Here is a 17,500-nt window from a genome sequence, read left to right as displayed (position 1 = left end):
GTGTATCGCAAGTGTTTCAGTGTGTATCGCAAGTGTTTCAGTGTGTATCGCAAGTGTTTCAGTGTGTATCGCAAGTGTTTCAGTGTGTATCGTAAGTGTTTCAGTGTGTATCGCAAGTGTTTCAGTGTGTATCGCAAGTGTTTCAGTGAATATCGCAAATGTTCCAGTGTGTATCGCAAGTGTTTCAGTGTGTATCGCAAGTGTTCCAGTGAGTATTGCAAGTGTTTCAGTGTTTCAGTGTGTATCGCAAGTGTTCCAGTGAGTATTGCAAGTGTTTCAGTGTTTCAGTGTGTATCGCAAGTGTTTCAGTGTGTATCGCAAGTGTTTCAGTGAGTATCGCAAATGTTCCAGTGTGTATCGCAAGTGTTCCAGTGTGTATCGCAAGTGTTTCAGTGAGTATCGCAAATGTTCCAGTGTGTATCGCAAGTGTTTCAGTGTGTATCGCAAGTGTTTCAGTGTGTATCGCAAGTGTTTCATTGTGTTTTGCAAGTGTTTCAGTGTGTATCACAAGTTTTCAAAGGGTTTCGCCTCAAACGGCCTCCCATAGCTGCAGCTTTGTATTGATTTTCCTTCACAAAATCTGTTAGAGGGGACAAATATTAGTAGACCTCACACACACAAACTCTCTCTTTGTCTCTCTCTCTCTCTCTCTCTCTCTCTTTCTCACACACACACACACACACACACACTCTCTCTCTCTCTCTCTCTCTCTCTCTCTCTCTATATATATATATATATATATATATATAGTTATTTTAATAAATCAAGTTAAACTAAATGAAAATGAGAAATAGCTGAACTACTAAACAACTAACTGAACTCAAATATATTTTAGTAAAATATATTTTTTGTATTGTATTTTATTTCTGTTAATGCTTGTTTTATAAGCTAGTGAGTTGTAGATTGTATTGTGACTCTCTTCTGCCTCCTGCTGTTCACAGCACTGTGATGCACATGAAGACTGAGGGCTTTTCCTGTGTTGTAGGTCACTGAATTACGGAGGAATCGGAGCGATCATCGGTCACGAGCTCACACACGGATACGACGACTGGGGTGAGACACAGACACCAGAGACAAAGATGTGACCCTCTGCTCTCCTGTAATAATAAACGTGTGAAACGGCAGATCTCTGAAGAACACAAATGCAGCAGTGAAGTACAGGATCTAAAGGATGATCAAGAAGATCATGACTGGCTTATTCTCTTGTCATTTTCTAGGATTTTGGCATATGATGTCATTTTTTGATTTGGAGTTTCTGTTTGCTGATAGGTGGGCAGTATGATCGCTATGGCAACCTGAAGCAGTGGTGGACTGAAGAGTCGTACAGGAAGTTTCAGAAGAAGGCGGAGTGTATCGTCAAACTGTACGACAACTTCACTGTGTACAACCAGAGGGTACAGAACACACACACACACACACACACTCAGACTCACACACACACACACACACTCGGACTCTCTCTCTCTCACACACACACACACACATACACTCTCTCTCTCTCTCTCTCTCTCTCTCTCTCACACACACACACACACACTCTCAATTCAATTCAATTCAATTCAGAAAGCTTTATTGGCATGACAAAAAAAATACATTTTGTACTGCCAAAGCATCAAAAAACAACATAGAAATTGATTTTGAACATTAAGTACACCAAAATTATAATAATAGTTAAATAAAATAAAATAAAATAAAACATAATATTATAAGATTAATAAATAAAATAAAAAGGATTATAATGCCGAAATCATGTACATAAAACACACAAAAACTAAAATAAACTAACACTGAACTTGGAATTTAACATTATATACATGTGTGTAGGTCTGATGGGGTGTTAGGCTGTGAGTGTGTGTGTGTGTGTGTGTGTGTGTGATTGGGTGTGTTAGGCTGTGAGTGTGTGTGTGTGAGTGTGTGTGTGTGTGTGTGTGTGTGTGTGTGTGATTGGGTGTGTTAGGCTGTGAGTGTGTGTGTGTGAGTGTGTGTGTGTGTGTGTGTGTGTGTGTGTGTGTGTGTGTGATTGGGTGTGTTAGGCTGTGAGTGTGTGTGTGTGTGTGTGTGTGTGTCTGTGTGTGTGTGTGTGTGTGTGTGTGTGTGTGTGTGTGATTGGGTGTGTGTGTGTGTGTGTGTGTGTGATTGGGTGTGTTAGGCTGTGAGTGTGTGTGTGTGTGTGTGTGTGATTGGGTGTGTTAGGCTGTGAGTGTGTGTGTGTGTGTGTGTGTGTGTGTGTGTGTGATTGGGTGTGTTAGGCTGTGTGTGTGTGTGTGTTCATTGGGTGTTTGCTGCTCTGCTCGTCCCTCAGGATGTGGAGAGATGCTACAAATCTTGCTGCTAAATTGGAGCATTTGGCTTCTTCGCCAAGGATGAATCTAAGTTTTTGGGTTGGATTACAGGTGTTAAATTGGGGAAATATCTTATTCATTTTGGGGTAATATTGGTCTCTGATGTGTTGGTATTTGGGGCATTCTGTGAGGAAGTGCAGCTCGGTCTCCGGCACTCCCAGAATGCAGTGCGAGCAGAGTCTGTCCTCCCGGGAGAGCCAGGTCTGTCTGCGCCGGCCCGTCTCGATGGCAAGGCTGTGCTCGCTGAGTCTGTACATCGTCAGGGTTTTCTTGAGCTTCACATCATTCACTGTGCTCAGGTAGCTCGCAACAGTGTACTCTCGATTTAGTGCCGAATAACATTCCAGTTTGTGTTGGTTTTGAATGGTGTTTGTCCAATGGGTGATGTACTTGTGTTGTTCTGTGTTGATAATTTGTGCAGGCCGAATGTGTGTGAGTGTGTGTGTGTGCTGAGGCGAGCTGATCTCTGCAGGAGAGAGCTCAGTCAGTCTCAGCACCAGCTGGCACAGGGGACTCCTCGTTACGCTCAGCTCTTGGTGTTTCAGGGCTTTATAATGGTACGTGTTGGGATCGCTTGTTTTCAGGTGTTTCCAGAATTTGATGGCTCTTTTTTGGATGTTTAGGAGGAGAGGGTATTGGCCCAATTCTGCCCTGCATCCGTTGTTTGGTGTTTTTCTTTGGACTTTGAGTATTCTTTTACAGAAATCTAATTGTAGAGTTTCAATCGGATGTTTTTCCCAATTTAAAAAACTCTCTCTCTCTCTCTCACACACACACACACTCTCTCTCTCTCTCTCTCTCTCTCACTCTCTCTCACTCTCTCTCACACACACACACACACACACACACACACACATTCTCTCTCTCTCTCTCTCTCTCTCTCTCTCTCACACACACTCTCTCTCTCTCTCTCTCTCACACACACACACTCTCTCTCTCTCTCGCACACACACACACACACACACACACACACACTGATTGTACTTACTTAAACATGTCTGTGTGTGGGTGTGTGCAGGTTAACGGGCGTCTGACGCTGGGTGAGAACATCGCTGATCTGGGCGGACTGAAGTTGTCTTTTTATGTGAGTTTCATCAGAATCACAATGTCGGTCTGTTCCAACTTGAAATTTAACAAAACTTGAAAACTTATATGAAAATCCACAATGAGCAATGCTCCTGTTTTTGGTTATAAACTCTCACTTTTAGGCAAATAAAAAGCATAAATCAGTTAAAGGTTCTATATTTAAACAATAATGAAATATTTTGCAATGTTTGCATAAACTAAAAGTCACCTTTATTTCTAATGCACTTCATAAACACTGCAAATATTGATTTATTCCTCAGTATTTTTGCCTTGTTTTCATATGCTAAATGACTTAGATATTACGTCTTATTTCATGGAAAATGTATAATACTGAATAAAATCTTTCGTTTTAAAAAAAAAAGAAAATGAGCAGGTTATTGCTGAAGTGAAAGCATTTAAAAAAATGAAAACGTAAAAAAGTATAGAAGTTAAAATTTACTGTAAAAAAATATACCGTACTAAAAAAAAACTACTTTAGAAAATAAATATTTCTACATAAATCCAAGTCTTATGCATAACTGTTATGCTCCAAATTTGAAGCTGATATCACAAAAATAGATTTTTAGTGCTATACCAAAAATAGCCAGCAGGTGGCTCCCAAACTCCACTGATTTTTTCACATTGCATGACATCATTTATCATGTGATCATCTATGAATGTTGATTTGTGGCGGTCTGCAGGCGTATCAGAAGTGGGTTCGTGAACACGGGCCGGAGCGTCCTCTGCCCGGACTCAAATACACACACGAGCAGCTCTTCTTCATCGCGTTTGCTCAGGTACACCAAGATTAGCTCATTCAGCATTAGTTAATACTGCTTCAGTGATATCCAGCTGCTCTTAAATGTTTGAATCACAGAACTGGTGTATGAAGAGACGATCGCAGTCGATTTACCTGCAGCTGCTGACGGATAAACACGCTCCTGAACATTACAGGTACAACACACCGCTTAATTAATACTCCTCATTAGAGGTGTTTACTAAGTCAAACATAAATATTACTGATTTGAGACTGATTCGTTGTTAACTACTGTACGTATATTGACTTTCTTTGGTTTGTTATTGTTTTGCATAATGCTTAACTGATTAATTCTGTACTTTGAAATAATTTGAAATATTGTCAAATTTATAATTCTGTTGAGCCAAATAAAACCACATTAAATCAAAGCATAAATAAATAATATAAGGTAAATAAATTAGTGCGTTAATGTAATTAAGGCGTGTTTATATCAATTCATGAATATATAGACTAATTCACTTATTTTAAAATGTATATTTGACACTGAAATTTGACCAGTGTGATTTTAATATCACTGAGATTTTATAGTTTTTTTAATAAATTGTTTTCATTATATTTTTATTTGTAAATTTATTTTTAAATTTAAAGTTCTAGATTTTTATGTGTTTTTGTCATTTCTATTATTATTATTATTATTATTGTTTTTATTATTAAAGTAATCATCATTATAGTTCATTTTAGATATTTTTAATATAGTTTAATCATTTTTATTTCAGTTTTAGTATTTTGTTATTTTAATAAATAAAGATTTACTTTTCTGTCTTTGTATATCTGATACTGAAATATTACCAGTGTTATTTGAGTATCACTGAGTTTTTCTTAATATTTTGAATATATATATATATATATATTTTAAATTAATTTAAAGTTCTAGATTTTTTTCTGTGTTTTTGTCATTATTATTATTAATTAATTATGTATTATTTATATATATATATATATATATATATATATATATATATATATATATATATATATATATATATATATATATATATATATATATATATATATATTTATATACATCTATATAGTTGTTATTGCTTTTTACTTTGGTTATTTTTACATTAAGTTTAATAAATGAAAACTTGACATTGACATTCAATTAAATGATGTTTTATTATGTATTTATTCATTTTATTTAATTTAAAATAAGAAATGTTTTTTGTTTGCTTTGTTTGTTAGTTTGTATTTAGTTTTGGTTTATGATAACTTTGAATATGTCCTTGATTCAGATGTTTATATGTGTATCTGTCTGCAGGGTGATTGGCAGTGTGTCTCAGTTCGAGGAGTTCGGCCGTGTGTTTCACTGTCCCAGAGGGTCGCCCATGCATCCGGTCAACAAATGTGCCGTCTGGTGACCTTTGACCCCTGAGCATCTCCTCATCGCCCTCGTCTCCATGATGACCCGCCCCGAGCTTCTCCGACGTCGTTTGATGTTTACAGCATTTGAAGAGAGATCAGAAATCACCCGTCCTCATCGTCACGTGCCATATTTCACACGGATCTTTCTTAGAAATGTTTATTTTAGCATCTTATTTAAAATATGTATAAAATGTAATTACAAATTTTAAAGCTCACATTTACAATTTTTTTCTCCAAATTGCAAGTGTATATCTTGCAATTCCAAGCCACATACTCACAGCTCTGATTTTTCTTACAATTCAGACATTTTTGTCATAATTCAAATTTTTTTCTCAATTTGAAATTTTTCTCATTATTCAGACGTTTTTCCTCATAATTCTGATTTATTCTTGCGATTCTAACTTTTTCTCACAATTCGGACATTTCTCTCGCGATCAAATGTTTTTATCATAATTCTGAATTTTCGGTTTTTCACAATCCGGATTTACTCGGAATTCAGACGTTTTTCTCATAATGCAGATTTTCTCGCAAATCAGATTTTTTTTCTTTTGACTTTTTTCTTGCAATTCTGAATTTTTCTCGTAATTCAGGCCTTTTTCACATAATGCATAAATTCTCGCAAATCAGATTTTTTTGTTTTGACTTTTTTTCTTGCAATTCTGATTTTTTTCGCAATTCTGAAATTTTCTCATAATTCAGATTTTTTTCTCATAATTCAGACTTTTTCGCAAATCAGATTTTTTTTTCTTTTGACTTTTTTCTTGCAATTCAGATTTTTTCGCAATTCTGAAATTTTCTCATAATTCAGATTTTTTTCTCATAATTCAGACTTTTTCGCAAATCAGATTTTTTTTTCTTTTGACTTTTTTCTTGCAATTCAGATTTTTTCGCAATTCTGAAATTTTCTCATAATTCAGATTTTTTTCTCATAATTCAGACTTTTTCGCAAATCAGATTTTTTTTTCTTTTGACTTTTTTCTTGCAATTCAGATTTTTTCGCAATTCTGAAATTTTCTCATAATTCAGATTTTTTTCTCATAATTCAGACTTTTTCGCAAATCAGATTTTTTTTTCTTTTGACTTTTTTCTTGCAATTCAGATTTTTTTTCACACAATTCTGATTTTTTCTCGTAATTCAGACATTTTCCTCATAATGCATACTTTCTCACAAATCCGATATTTTTATTTTGACTTTTTTTTCGCAATTCTGTTTTTTTTTCACCACAGAATAAAAAAGGTGATTGTGACTTTTTCATGTAATTTGGACTTAGCTTCAAGGTGTATTTTTAACTCTCACTCATGTATCTCTCGTCCCAATCAGAAACCGACAGACTTGGTCATATTCAGCACCTCAGATGCATTATGTTTCACCTTTATTAAATTTTTTCCCCCGCTCAGGAAAGAGACAGCATGGCATTCTGGGAGAATATGCAGGATATTTGAGACAGATGATAACTTATTTTGAGATAAAAATAAGAGCTATGTTCCTGATGTGTTATGTCCCGTGATCTTCTGAACTGACTTTTTAGTGATGCTATAAACTAACCCAACATTTCTGTCAGATTCAAACAAACCTTTATGCATAACTGCAGCCTCTCCGGTGTATACAAATGATCATGGGTTGTTGTTATTATTATTATTATTATTATTATTAAAAAACTTTAATTTTGTATAAAGTTTTTGCCCGTGAAAGAGTAACTTTGTACAGATGAATTATATGAAAGTTTAAAAAAAGGTACAGGTTAAATAAAGCATGTTTGCTGTTAAAACAGGAATTTCCTCAGAGTTCAATGAAGTGCTGGAAAATGCTAAATTCTTCATAATCCATGTTTGGAATAAAACAAAGTCATATGCAAAAATTGAGATCTTGCTTTTAATTATTTATAGAAAAAAAAGACTTTTGTACTGTAAAACGATTATCAACAGTTAATCACATTCAAAATAAAAGTTTTTGCTTACATAAAATATTTGTATTTACACTATATATTTATGATTTATATAAAAATACACACGCATGCCTGCATATATTTAAAAAAAAAAGTTTGCTTATAAGAATTTACATTTATATATAATAGGCTATAAATTATATAAGGATTTAAATATATACATGTAAATATTTTGTATGTTGGCGTATTTAGGCCTATATATACATAATAAATATACACAGCACACACACACATATTATGTAAACAAAACTTTTATTTTGAATGCGATTAATCGTGATTAATCGTCTAACAGTATTTTAAAAACAAACATTGGGACTTTTAACTTTTTTTGCGTCAGTCGCGGAGCAACACTTAAGCCATAGCAACACTTGCTCAGTTCATTTCCGTTCGATTTTACATTATATAGCCTAATAATTACTTTTTTTAATTACTTATGCAAAATAGATCATATGAACAGTTCTTAAGCATGTGTTTTGTTTTTGTTTTTTATTTGAAATAATAAAATCTTTAACTTTACACGATTATATCTCTGTTGTTAGCTCCATAACACAAATATTGTGCAAAACTTTAAAATTCGTGACTTTTATTTAGAAATCCTCAGACCGGATGTTGTCATCGCTGGCTTCACAGGCGCTGCTTTGCGCGCTTGTATTTTATTTCCTGTTTTGCAGCAAGCAACAAATTCTCAACAAACAGAACTAAAGGTCATAAAAAGTGAGTTTACTTTACTTACTTAAATATGATCTAAAGTTAAACCTGCATTTGAATGGACGCGAGCTCAAAACCCTCCGCGCGACGAAAGAAGGTAAAAACATCTTCAAAATTCACAAACAGATCAAACTGAGTGAAATGTTTAATTAAACAGCTGCAATCGTGTTCAGATAAACTCAAGGTTTGAAGTGTTAAAATCAAACTGTAATAATATTATCATAAAATATTGGCTGTTTTTGATCAATTCTGCTGTTTTAATGCTGATTTTAGAATTTAAAACTCATTTCTAAACCCAAAAGAGTTTAAAACAAAACAACGATTCTTTGTGTTTAGTTCAGTACAAAAAAATAAAAATAGAATATCGTTCAGCAAGTTTAGGGAATGTGAGATAAATAACAAACAAATTAACGTAGAAAAATATTAAATAAAAATAAGACTTTTGAGTAGTTACATTAATTTTCGAAAGCTTTAAAAAAAAAAAATTTCATAAAAAAATGAGTTAAAGTAAAAAAAAAATGCTTTTTGTTTATTTATTTATTTATTTTTTCTTTGTTATAAGATTAAATATTTAATTTTGTGTCCCATAAAAGTTTAGGAAATAAAGTAAAATATATAACCTATATAATATAAAATTTAAAATATATAAGTATTGTTATTTTTTTTGTAATGTGTAATTTAAAGTCAGTCCAAATGAGAAAGAAAAAGGCCAATAAAAAATACATGCGTGTAAAAAAAAATAAAAAATCGTACTGACTTTAAAAGTACAGTTTCTGTTCTTTGAAAAAAGATTTTTGCAATAACAGTAAAATAAGCCAATAATCTTGAGAAATAACAATATATCTCATATATAATAAACTATATGCATTGCAATCGGAGTTCACAAGAAGAGCAAACTATTTACTTCGAAGTCTGTTTTTCATAATTACCTCGCATACTTTTTCTTCAAGTAAGTACTAATTCTTAGCAATTTAATTTGCAATATTTCAGCTGCATATGTTTAGTAAAATTAAATGAGATGTTGATGTTTGTAGTATATTAAGTGTGTGTGTGTGTGTGTGTGTGTGTGTGTGTCACAGGAGGGTGTGACAGCGTCTCTCAGAGGTCGACTGATGTCTGACAGCGCGTCTCTTCCGTCTTACACTGAGTATCCCTCGGGACGTCCCTTCATAAACACACACCTGCCCTTCACTAACAGAGTCGTCAAAGCCTTTCCTGAGAGCAGCGGAGCAGGTACACACACACTCACACACACACTCACCTGTGACACCTGAGATCCTGCGCACACGTACAGAGAGTGATTGACAGCTGTATGTGTCTCTCGTGAATAATTCAGTGACGTTTGAGCGAGTTACTTTAAACTTTAAACACGCCAGAAGACGTCTCTGTTCGAAGTCAAAACATTTTCATACACTTTATTTTATTTAATTATAAAATGGAGTGTGACGTGATGCTGATCGTTATTTATCAAATAACTTTTTTGATTTATATAAATCAAATAGTTAACTTGTACCTGTTAAAACAGCAAAGATGTGTGACTCTGAAGACTGAAGGAATGATGCTGAAAATACTGATTTGATCAAATGTATAAATAATAATTTAAAGTATATTAATATAGAAAATGGTTATTCTGAACTGTAATAATATTAATGTTTTCTTCCATGTATCTTTGATCAAATAAATGCAGCCCTGATAAGCAGAAGAGACTTCTTAAAGTAATAAAAATCTTTCTGATCCCAAACTTTTGAATGGCGGTGCATAAAAAAATTAAAACGAATTATATATATACATATATGTGTGTGTATGTATGTGTGTGCGTAAACTTATTTTATTTAAGCCTGGCATTTTTTATTTTAATTTAAATTAGCTTGATGTACTAAAATAACTAAACAACAAAACGAACACAAAAAATTAATAAAACTTCATTTAAAATGATGGAAACTAAAAAAAAAAAAAAAATCATTTTTATATTTTTATAGTCTATAATAGTGTCTTGATGTACTAAAATAACTAAAACAAAAATTTGTTTACAAACCCATAAAGTAAAAGAAAAAAAAAACTTACAACTGCAAATTATATCTGTAATAGTATCTCATGCACAACAGACTTCTGGAAGCGCCACCTGCTGGAGACTTCTTGGTTTTCTTTTCATTTACATCCAAAGCCACTGTCTTTGCTTCTTTAAGACGTCTGTATGTAAACGAGCTACACATTATGAAACGAGTTGCTGGATGCTGTGCATGTTTCGATCAGTTTCTGAGAGGAGGTGAACGGTGTGTTTGTGCAGCCATTCTTTCAGCGCTGAAGAACCTGCAGGAGAAGATTCGTCTTCTGGAGCTGGAGCGATGTGATGCTCAGCAGAAGCTCCAGAACGTCTCCAGAGAGTCCACACACTCGGACCACACACACACACACGCAAACCACGGTGAGACTGATCTCGCTCCTCTACACCAGCGGTACTCCTCTACCTTCATAGTATTTATTCATCTTTCAATACTTCATAAGCTTATTTTGAATACTTTATTATTTTTTTACATTTTTAGTTTTCATTTGAAGTTGAATATATTTTTTTAATAGAATAAATAATTACATATAGCCCTTTTTTTCTAGTTTTAGTTTTTAATTTCAGCACTTCCGCTAAAATTAATTTTTTTTTTAGTTAGTTGCCAAATCAACATTTACATTTTTTTGTTTAAGTTTGATAACTTTAAACATTCTCATGTAATATTTAATTTACATGAGAATGTTTTTTTCAGGTAATATTTAATTTACATTTTTCGTTTTAATTTTAGTGTAAGTTTTAGTAATTAATTAACTTAATTAATTAAAATTAATATTTAGTAATTTATTAGTTAAAATATAATAATTGCATAAAGCTTTAAAGTATTTTTATTAATTTTTGTAATGCAGTAATTCAGCTTAGCTATTAATTTGTAAATGAATTAATTTATATTTTATATGCCTTTGGTATTTTAATAAATGTTTTTAAACGTATGTTAAAAATAAAATTAATATTTAGTGATTTATTAGTTTAGCTATAATAACTAATTGCATAAAGCTTAAGTATTTTATTAAAATTTTAGTAATGCAGTAATTCAGCTTAGCTATTAATTTGGAAATTAATTTATATGATATATTTTATTTTTAGTACATTTTGTTAGTTATATATATATATATATATTTATTTTTATTTATTTTTTGGTAATTTTAGCACTTTTTGATTTCAGTTACTTAAGTTTAAGTTTATGTAATGATTTTTTTGTTTTTTATCTAATGTCAGTTTAACTTTAATTGCTGAAGATTACTTATAAAAGTTTTAGCTTTAGTTAATAATAACAGCATAAGTTGGCACATTAACAGCAAATGTACAACAGGATGTTTTTTCTGTCTGTAGATCTGCTCTCTCAGCTGTCTGCGGCCGAGGCTCAGTGCTCACGCTTGGAGAGACATTTGGAGCACATGAGGAAGACCGTGAGAAACACCGAATCAGACAGAAGCGCTGTGCTGCGACGACAGGTGCGTCTCCCACACACAGAACCCTCTGAAACAGGTGTGTGTGTGTGTGTGTTTTAATATCCCGTGTGTGTTGTGCAGGTGTCTCTGGAGCATCTGGGATCAGCGGATCGGACTGATGTTCAGCTGAAGCTGCAGAAGCTGGATCTGCTGGAGCAGGAGTATCACCGGCTGACAGAGACTCAGAGCTCCACTGAGAGGAAGATCAGACAGCTGGAGAGGAAACTACAGGAAGAGGAACATCAGAGGAAACTGGTGCAGGAGAAAGCAGCTCAGGTTCGTCTGGCCACCTGTCTGTCTGTCTGTCTGTCTGTCTGTATGATGTTAACTGTGTTGATCTGTTCTGTGCACAGTTGCAGACGGGTCTAGAAGCCAATCGTCTGCTCATCCAGTCTGTCTCTCCACGTCCACATAAATCCAGCAGAATCAAACCGAAGAAAGTCTCAACAAAGGTAAACGAGTGCAGACAAATCGGATTCCTCAACCACGTTTATTTACTACAACTACTTAGAGGTGGGCGATATGACCAAAGTCACCATGATATAAGTCATTTTAACCACAGTAAGAACCAACATCACAATACAGTACTTCTGCCTGAAATCAGATGCTAGTTTAATTTAAAGTCGTAGCCTTCATTTCTCAACAGTGTTGCTTAAATGACTGTTAATTACTTTTAGAAATTCAAAAATTCAAATCAGACTCTTTGACAGCTGGCTAATTTTGACAATGCAGCCTTTAAATCTCTTGGAAACAAAATGGAACAAAACCAACCAATATTTAAATCTTATTATAGAACAGAACAAACAGATTTTAAATCTTGTAACCGAACAAAACCGACCGATATTTAAATCTTGTAACAGAACAAAACCGACTGATATTTAAATCTTGTAACCGAACATAACCGTCCGATATTTAAATCTCGTAACAGAATAGACTCGACCAATATTTATATGTCGTAACTTAAAAACGACCGATATTTAAATCTCGTAACAGAACAAAACCGACTGATATATAAAAATCTCGTAACAGAATAGACTCGACCAATATTTATGTCATAACTTAAAACCGACCGATATTTAAATTTCTTAACAAAACAAAACTGAACGATATTTAAATCTCTTAACATAACAAAACAGACTGATATTTGAATCTCTTAACAGAACAAAACAGACTGATATTTATGTCTTATAACAGAACATAGCCAACCGATATTTAAATCTCGTAACAGAACAAAACCGACCGATATTTAAATCTCGAAACAAAACCGACCGATATTGAAATCTCGAAACAAAACCGGCCGATATTGAAATCTCGAAACAAAACCGGCCGATATTGAAATCTCGAAACAAAACCGGCCGATATTTAAATCTCGTAACAGAACAAAACCGACCGATATTGAAATCTCGAAACAAAACCGACCGATATTGAAATCTCGAAACAAAACCGGCCGATATTGAAATCTCGAAACAAAACCGGCCGATATTTAAATCTCGTAACAGAACACAATCGAATATTTAAATTTCGTAACAGAAACGACTGATACTTAAACCTCATAACAGAAGAGAACCAACCGATATTTAAATCTTGTAACAAAACAGAACTGACCCCGACGATACTTAAATCTCAAAATAGAACAGACCCGGGCCGATATTTAAGTATTATAATAGAACAAAATCAAACAATATTTAAATCCACTAATTAAAAAAACCAACAAACATTTAAATCTTGTAATCAACAAAATAGACTGATATTAAGGAGACCATAACCGGCCAATATGTATATTTCTTAATAGAATGGTAAAGCGCTTAACATTAAAGATATAATAATATGACTTTCTGTAAAGCTGCTTTGAATGTGCATTGTGATAATTGTTGTACACAAATAAATTAATATCAGCTTTAATTACTGAGATGAGACGCTCGTGTGTGTTTCTGCAGAAACATCCATCGCAGCCGCAGCCGCATTACAGACTCAGTCTGGGAGACGTGCCGTTTGTGACCGGGACGGTAAAGACACAAACACACTATAACACTTGATTTTATACTCACCGTTGTCATGGGTTTTTTTGCATCAAAAACAGTTGCAAATGAGTTCTTATAATCATTTCTGATGCTTACACTGTCTCTAAGTGACAAACCAGAGCGTGTTTATGAATATGGAGCAGCATTGTGGACGTTAATGTGTCTGTGTGTCTTCAGTCGACAGGCTCGAGTCACTCCGTACGAGCAAACGTCCAGCACGTCCTTCATCTCATGACGCAGCATCATCCTCAGCTGTGTAACGAGCGGGTGCTAGGACACGCCCCCTCCGCCAGTCACAGCACTAGCTCCTCCTCTTCCTCTTCCTGTGGGGAGGAGCTGTCGGAGCTGCTGCTGACGCTGCAGGACGAGTTTGGACAGATGAGCTTGTGAGGCTTGTTCTTGTCATTTTATTAGTGCCCTGAAACTAATTTTTTAGGTTAACTTGAAACACATTTTTCCAGTATATTTATTTTCTGCTTTCATGTTAATTTTAGTTTAAGTTTTAGTAATTTTGTTGTGTGTTATTGTCATTTTTATTATTATTATTATTATTTTATGTCTATATAATATATATTTTATTATTATTATTCTTTCAGCTTTAGTTATTTTAGTACATCAAGTTAAATTAAACTTAAATTAAAATTACAAATATTTTTCATGGAAAGTCACAGAAATTAATATATTTTATTTTATTTCAGTTGATATTTATTTTGTTTAAAAAAAGATATTTTTTTTATTTTGGTTTTAGTTTTAATGAACTATAATAACCCTGATTTAAATTACTAAAATTACTAAATCTAAAAATGAAACGACTAAACTAAAACTGAAATAAAAAATAACAAATAATTAAATTTAATAAAAGAAATCAAATAAACAGCAAAAATGGGAAAACTGACTATTCCGTAAAACTAATTGAAAATATTAATAAATCCTATAATAATGCTACTTTAATTATACTAAAATAAAGGTTAAAGGGAGGTTTCACAAAAAAATCTATAATTATTATAACTATTATTATTTTATGTAAATGAACAAAAGAACTCGCCCACTTCATATTTTAATGATATTAAATAATTTGTAGACTGAATTTCATAGAGAGCACATGATTTGGTTTATAAATGGCGATGTGTTTTTAATGCTTGGAAAGAGTGAAGCACTTGGTTCAGAAAGCTCAGTTTCACACACACTCACAGTTTCAGGTGAGCTGTTCCTTTAGTGGAGTAAGAGATGTGTGTTTGTGTGTCAGCGAGCAGCAGGAATTGGCCAGACAGATCCAGTCGTGTGGTTCGGATCGCTTGCGGCAGGATTTGGAGCGTGAGATGGAGTCGCTGGTGAAGAGGATGGAGAATAAAGGAGAACAGATCGCTAAAGTCAGACGACATCAAGCTCGGGTAACAGCGGCCCACAATCTAACTCAAGATGCATGGATGCTGGAAAGATAGCTGATGTTAAATGCAGTTAAATATTATTAGAATCTAAATCCGCTGTTTTCTGTGTGAATCTGTGTTAAAGTGTAATTTATTTCTGTGATGCTCCGCTGTATTTTCAGCATCATTGACAACACTGAAGACTGGAGGAATGATGCTGAAAATACAGCGGAGCATCACAGAAATAAATTACACTTTAACACAGATTCACAAAGAAAACAGGTGTTTTAGATTAGAATAATATTCTAACATTTTTTGCTGTGGTTTTCAATCAAAATAAATGCTGAAGATAGCACTTATTCCAAACTCTTGGGCGCTAGCAGTGTTGGGGTAGTTACTCAAAAAATGTAATTAGTTACTTCTGCAAATTGTAATGAGATTACTTTACTAGTTACTGCATTTGAAAAGTAACTTCACTACTTATTACTTTACTTTTTATTTCTCTCAACTCCTTTTTAATGGTTACATTTAATTGTATTCATCAAAAAGCATGTCTAATTCATTTAATTCATAACACTTATACATTTTCAAAGCAATTTATTAAAAGTTTAACAAAAATTACATGTTCAGGGCCCTATGAAATGTTTTATTTTCTCTTCACCATATGTTTTATTTTTTTTAGCATGTGTAATTATTTAAATGCATAAAAACAACTTCATTTATTATTTATTTCTTAAAATAGCCTCATGAAATGTTTTTTTTCCCCCTCAGAAATTCTGTTGTGTATTTACATTTTTCTGGTTCTCAAATGAAGGCATAAAACAAAACAAATTTAGATTTTCTTTTAAAGATAAATTGCATTTCTCTTTTCTTCTTCTGAGAAATATATTTTCAATCTGAGTATGAACAATGAACACAGACTATGCAGCATATAGTAAAAACAATTGCACAAATTGTCTTCAACAGTACAGTGCAAATGATTCACAAACTACACACAAAATGAGCAACAGAAAAAAAAATAGTGCAACTATCTTTATGAACTGTATAATTATATAATGATTTACTTAGTATACATAATATAAACGATCGATTCGTCTAATTGACGAAATGGGACATCGCCTAACGACCCAAGACATAAATCCCAGTGCTTTATCAGATATGTACCAGTGTTTCATCCTTGTTTTTGTTTTGTTTTATGTCAAAGTACTCTGTCACGTGTTTTGTGCTTTTTCTGAGAGTTTTCTCATGCAAATGTGTTATTGTGTGTTTGTATTCATGCACTCACGACAGACTTTACTTTCACTTTGTTTTCGTTGATTTTCCAAAGCACTAGGCTATGTTAAGTAGTAGTTCAAAAGACTACTTATTGGTTTAATATGGGAGAGTTTGATCCAATCTGCGCACGGGGGTGGGACTAAGCGTCAACAATCATTTCTGTTTGGCTCAGAGGAACGAAAGCATTGGATCTTCTGACGAATCAATGTTGTCAAAATGCGATGACGTAATCACGTACACTATGGCGCCTCTGAATATCCATAATGAGTCTATGAGGGTTAAGCGCTAAGATCAATCGTTATCGGGAAACCCCAGCCAGAACTTTACACACAGGCAAACACAGCATGTGTAACGCAGTAAAGCGCGTTCCTATAGTCTAGTAAAGTAGTGTAGTTACCGATATTATTAGTGTAATGCATTACTTCGTTACCCCAAAAAGTAATATAGTTACTGTAATCCGTTACTTTGTAACTCGTTACCCCCAACACTGGGCGCTAGTGTGAGTGTCCAGAGCTGGCTGATCTGATGGACTGTGTCTCTGTCAGATGGAGAAGTCGAGGAGACGGTGTGGTGGTCAGAAGAGCACAGGAGGAAGAGGAAGTCACGTGAAGGTCAAAGAGAGACCAGGTGAGCGCAGCAGAGACTCTCTGCGTCTGCTGAAGGACATGCGCTCGCTGCAGACCTCTCTGTGCAGCTGGGAACACTGACAACATGTGACTGGCTCAGGGTCAAAGGGCAGACCAAAATATATTTATATATGTGCGTGGGTTTTTTTTTTGTTTTTTTTTTGGAAAATTGGCTTAAAATGATTACAATAATGTAACATTGCAGAGAATCTCAGTGTTCTTCAAACAGCTTTTTTTTAATGCAGAATGTCATTTATTTTTATTTGTTTGATCTCTTTCTTTTGGTTTGTTTGCATAGTTTTTCCAGATGTTTGATTTAATTGTAAAACAAATGATGTGTCGAATAGAATCTGCGTTAAGACGTCTCTTCAGCTTAATCACATGAAGGGTTTATTATGTGTTAAGAAATATTTCTGGAGCAGAATAAAGGACAGATGTTCACATTGTAAAAAAAA

General features: G+C 33.8%; 2 protein-coding genes across 3 annotated transcripts in view; both read left to right on the top strand.

The window, feature by feature from the left end:
• LOC132123144 (endothelin-converting enzyme-like 1) overlaps nt 1–5,688 on the top strand; it is a 39,966-nt gene extending 34,278 nt beyond the window's left edge. The window contains exons 14-19 of one of the 2 annotated variants that reach the window (XM_059533696.1): nt 986–1,053; nt 1,270–1,394; nt 3,361–3,426; nt 4,109–4,204; nt 4,285–4,361; nt 5,486–5,688. In XM_059533696.1, coding sequence (XP_059389679.1) covers nt 986–1,053; nt 1,270–1,394; nt 3,361–3,426; nt 4,109–4,204; nt 4,285–4,361; nt 5,486–5,585 — 532 coding nt within the window. In that variant the 3' untranslated portion in view covers nt 5,586–5,688. The remainder of the gene's footprint in view (nt 1–985; nt 1,054–1,269; nt 1,395–3,360; nt 3,427–4,108; nt 4,205–4,284; nt 4,362–5,485) is intronic. The other variant, XM_059533697.1, reaches the window with a different exon arrangement.
• Nucleotides 5,689–8,145: 2,457 nt separating this feature from the next.
• LOC132123143 (centrosomal protein of 57 kDa-like) lies at nt 8,146–17,213 on the top strand. Its single transcript, XM_059533695.1, has 10 exons — nt 8,146–8,340; nt 9,323–9,476; nt 10,531–10,668; nt 11,638–11,759; nt 11,838–12,032; nt 12,110–12,208; nt 13,694–13,762; nt 13,955–14,163; nt 15,024–15,168; nt 16,965–17,213. The coding sequence occupies exons 1-10, from the start codon at nt 8,302–8,304 to the stop codon at nt 17,124–17,126; spliced, it is 1,332 nt and encodes a 443-aa protein (XP_059389678.1). The 5' UTR covers nt 8,146–8,301; the 3' UTR covers nt 17,127–17,213.
• The last annotated feature ends 287 nt before the right edge of the window (nt 17,214–17,500 follow it).

This window comes from Carassius carassius, chromosome 41 (genome assembly GCF_963082965.1).
Source record: "Carassius carassius chromosome 41, fCarCar2.1, whole genome shotgun sequence".
NCBI lineage: Eukaryota > Metazoa > Chordata > Actinopteri > Cypriniformes > Cyprinidae > Carassius > Carassius carassius.
Note: the sequence above shows the minus strand (reverse complement) of the source record. Positions and strands in the feature narration are given on the sequence as shown.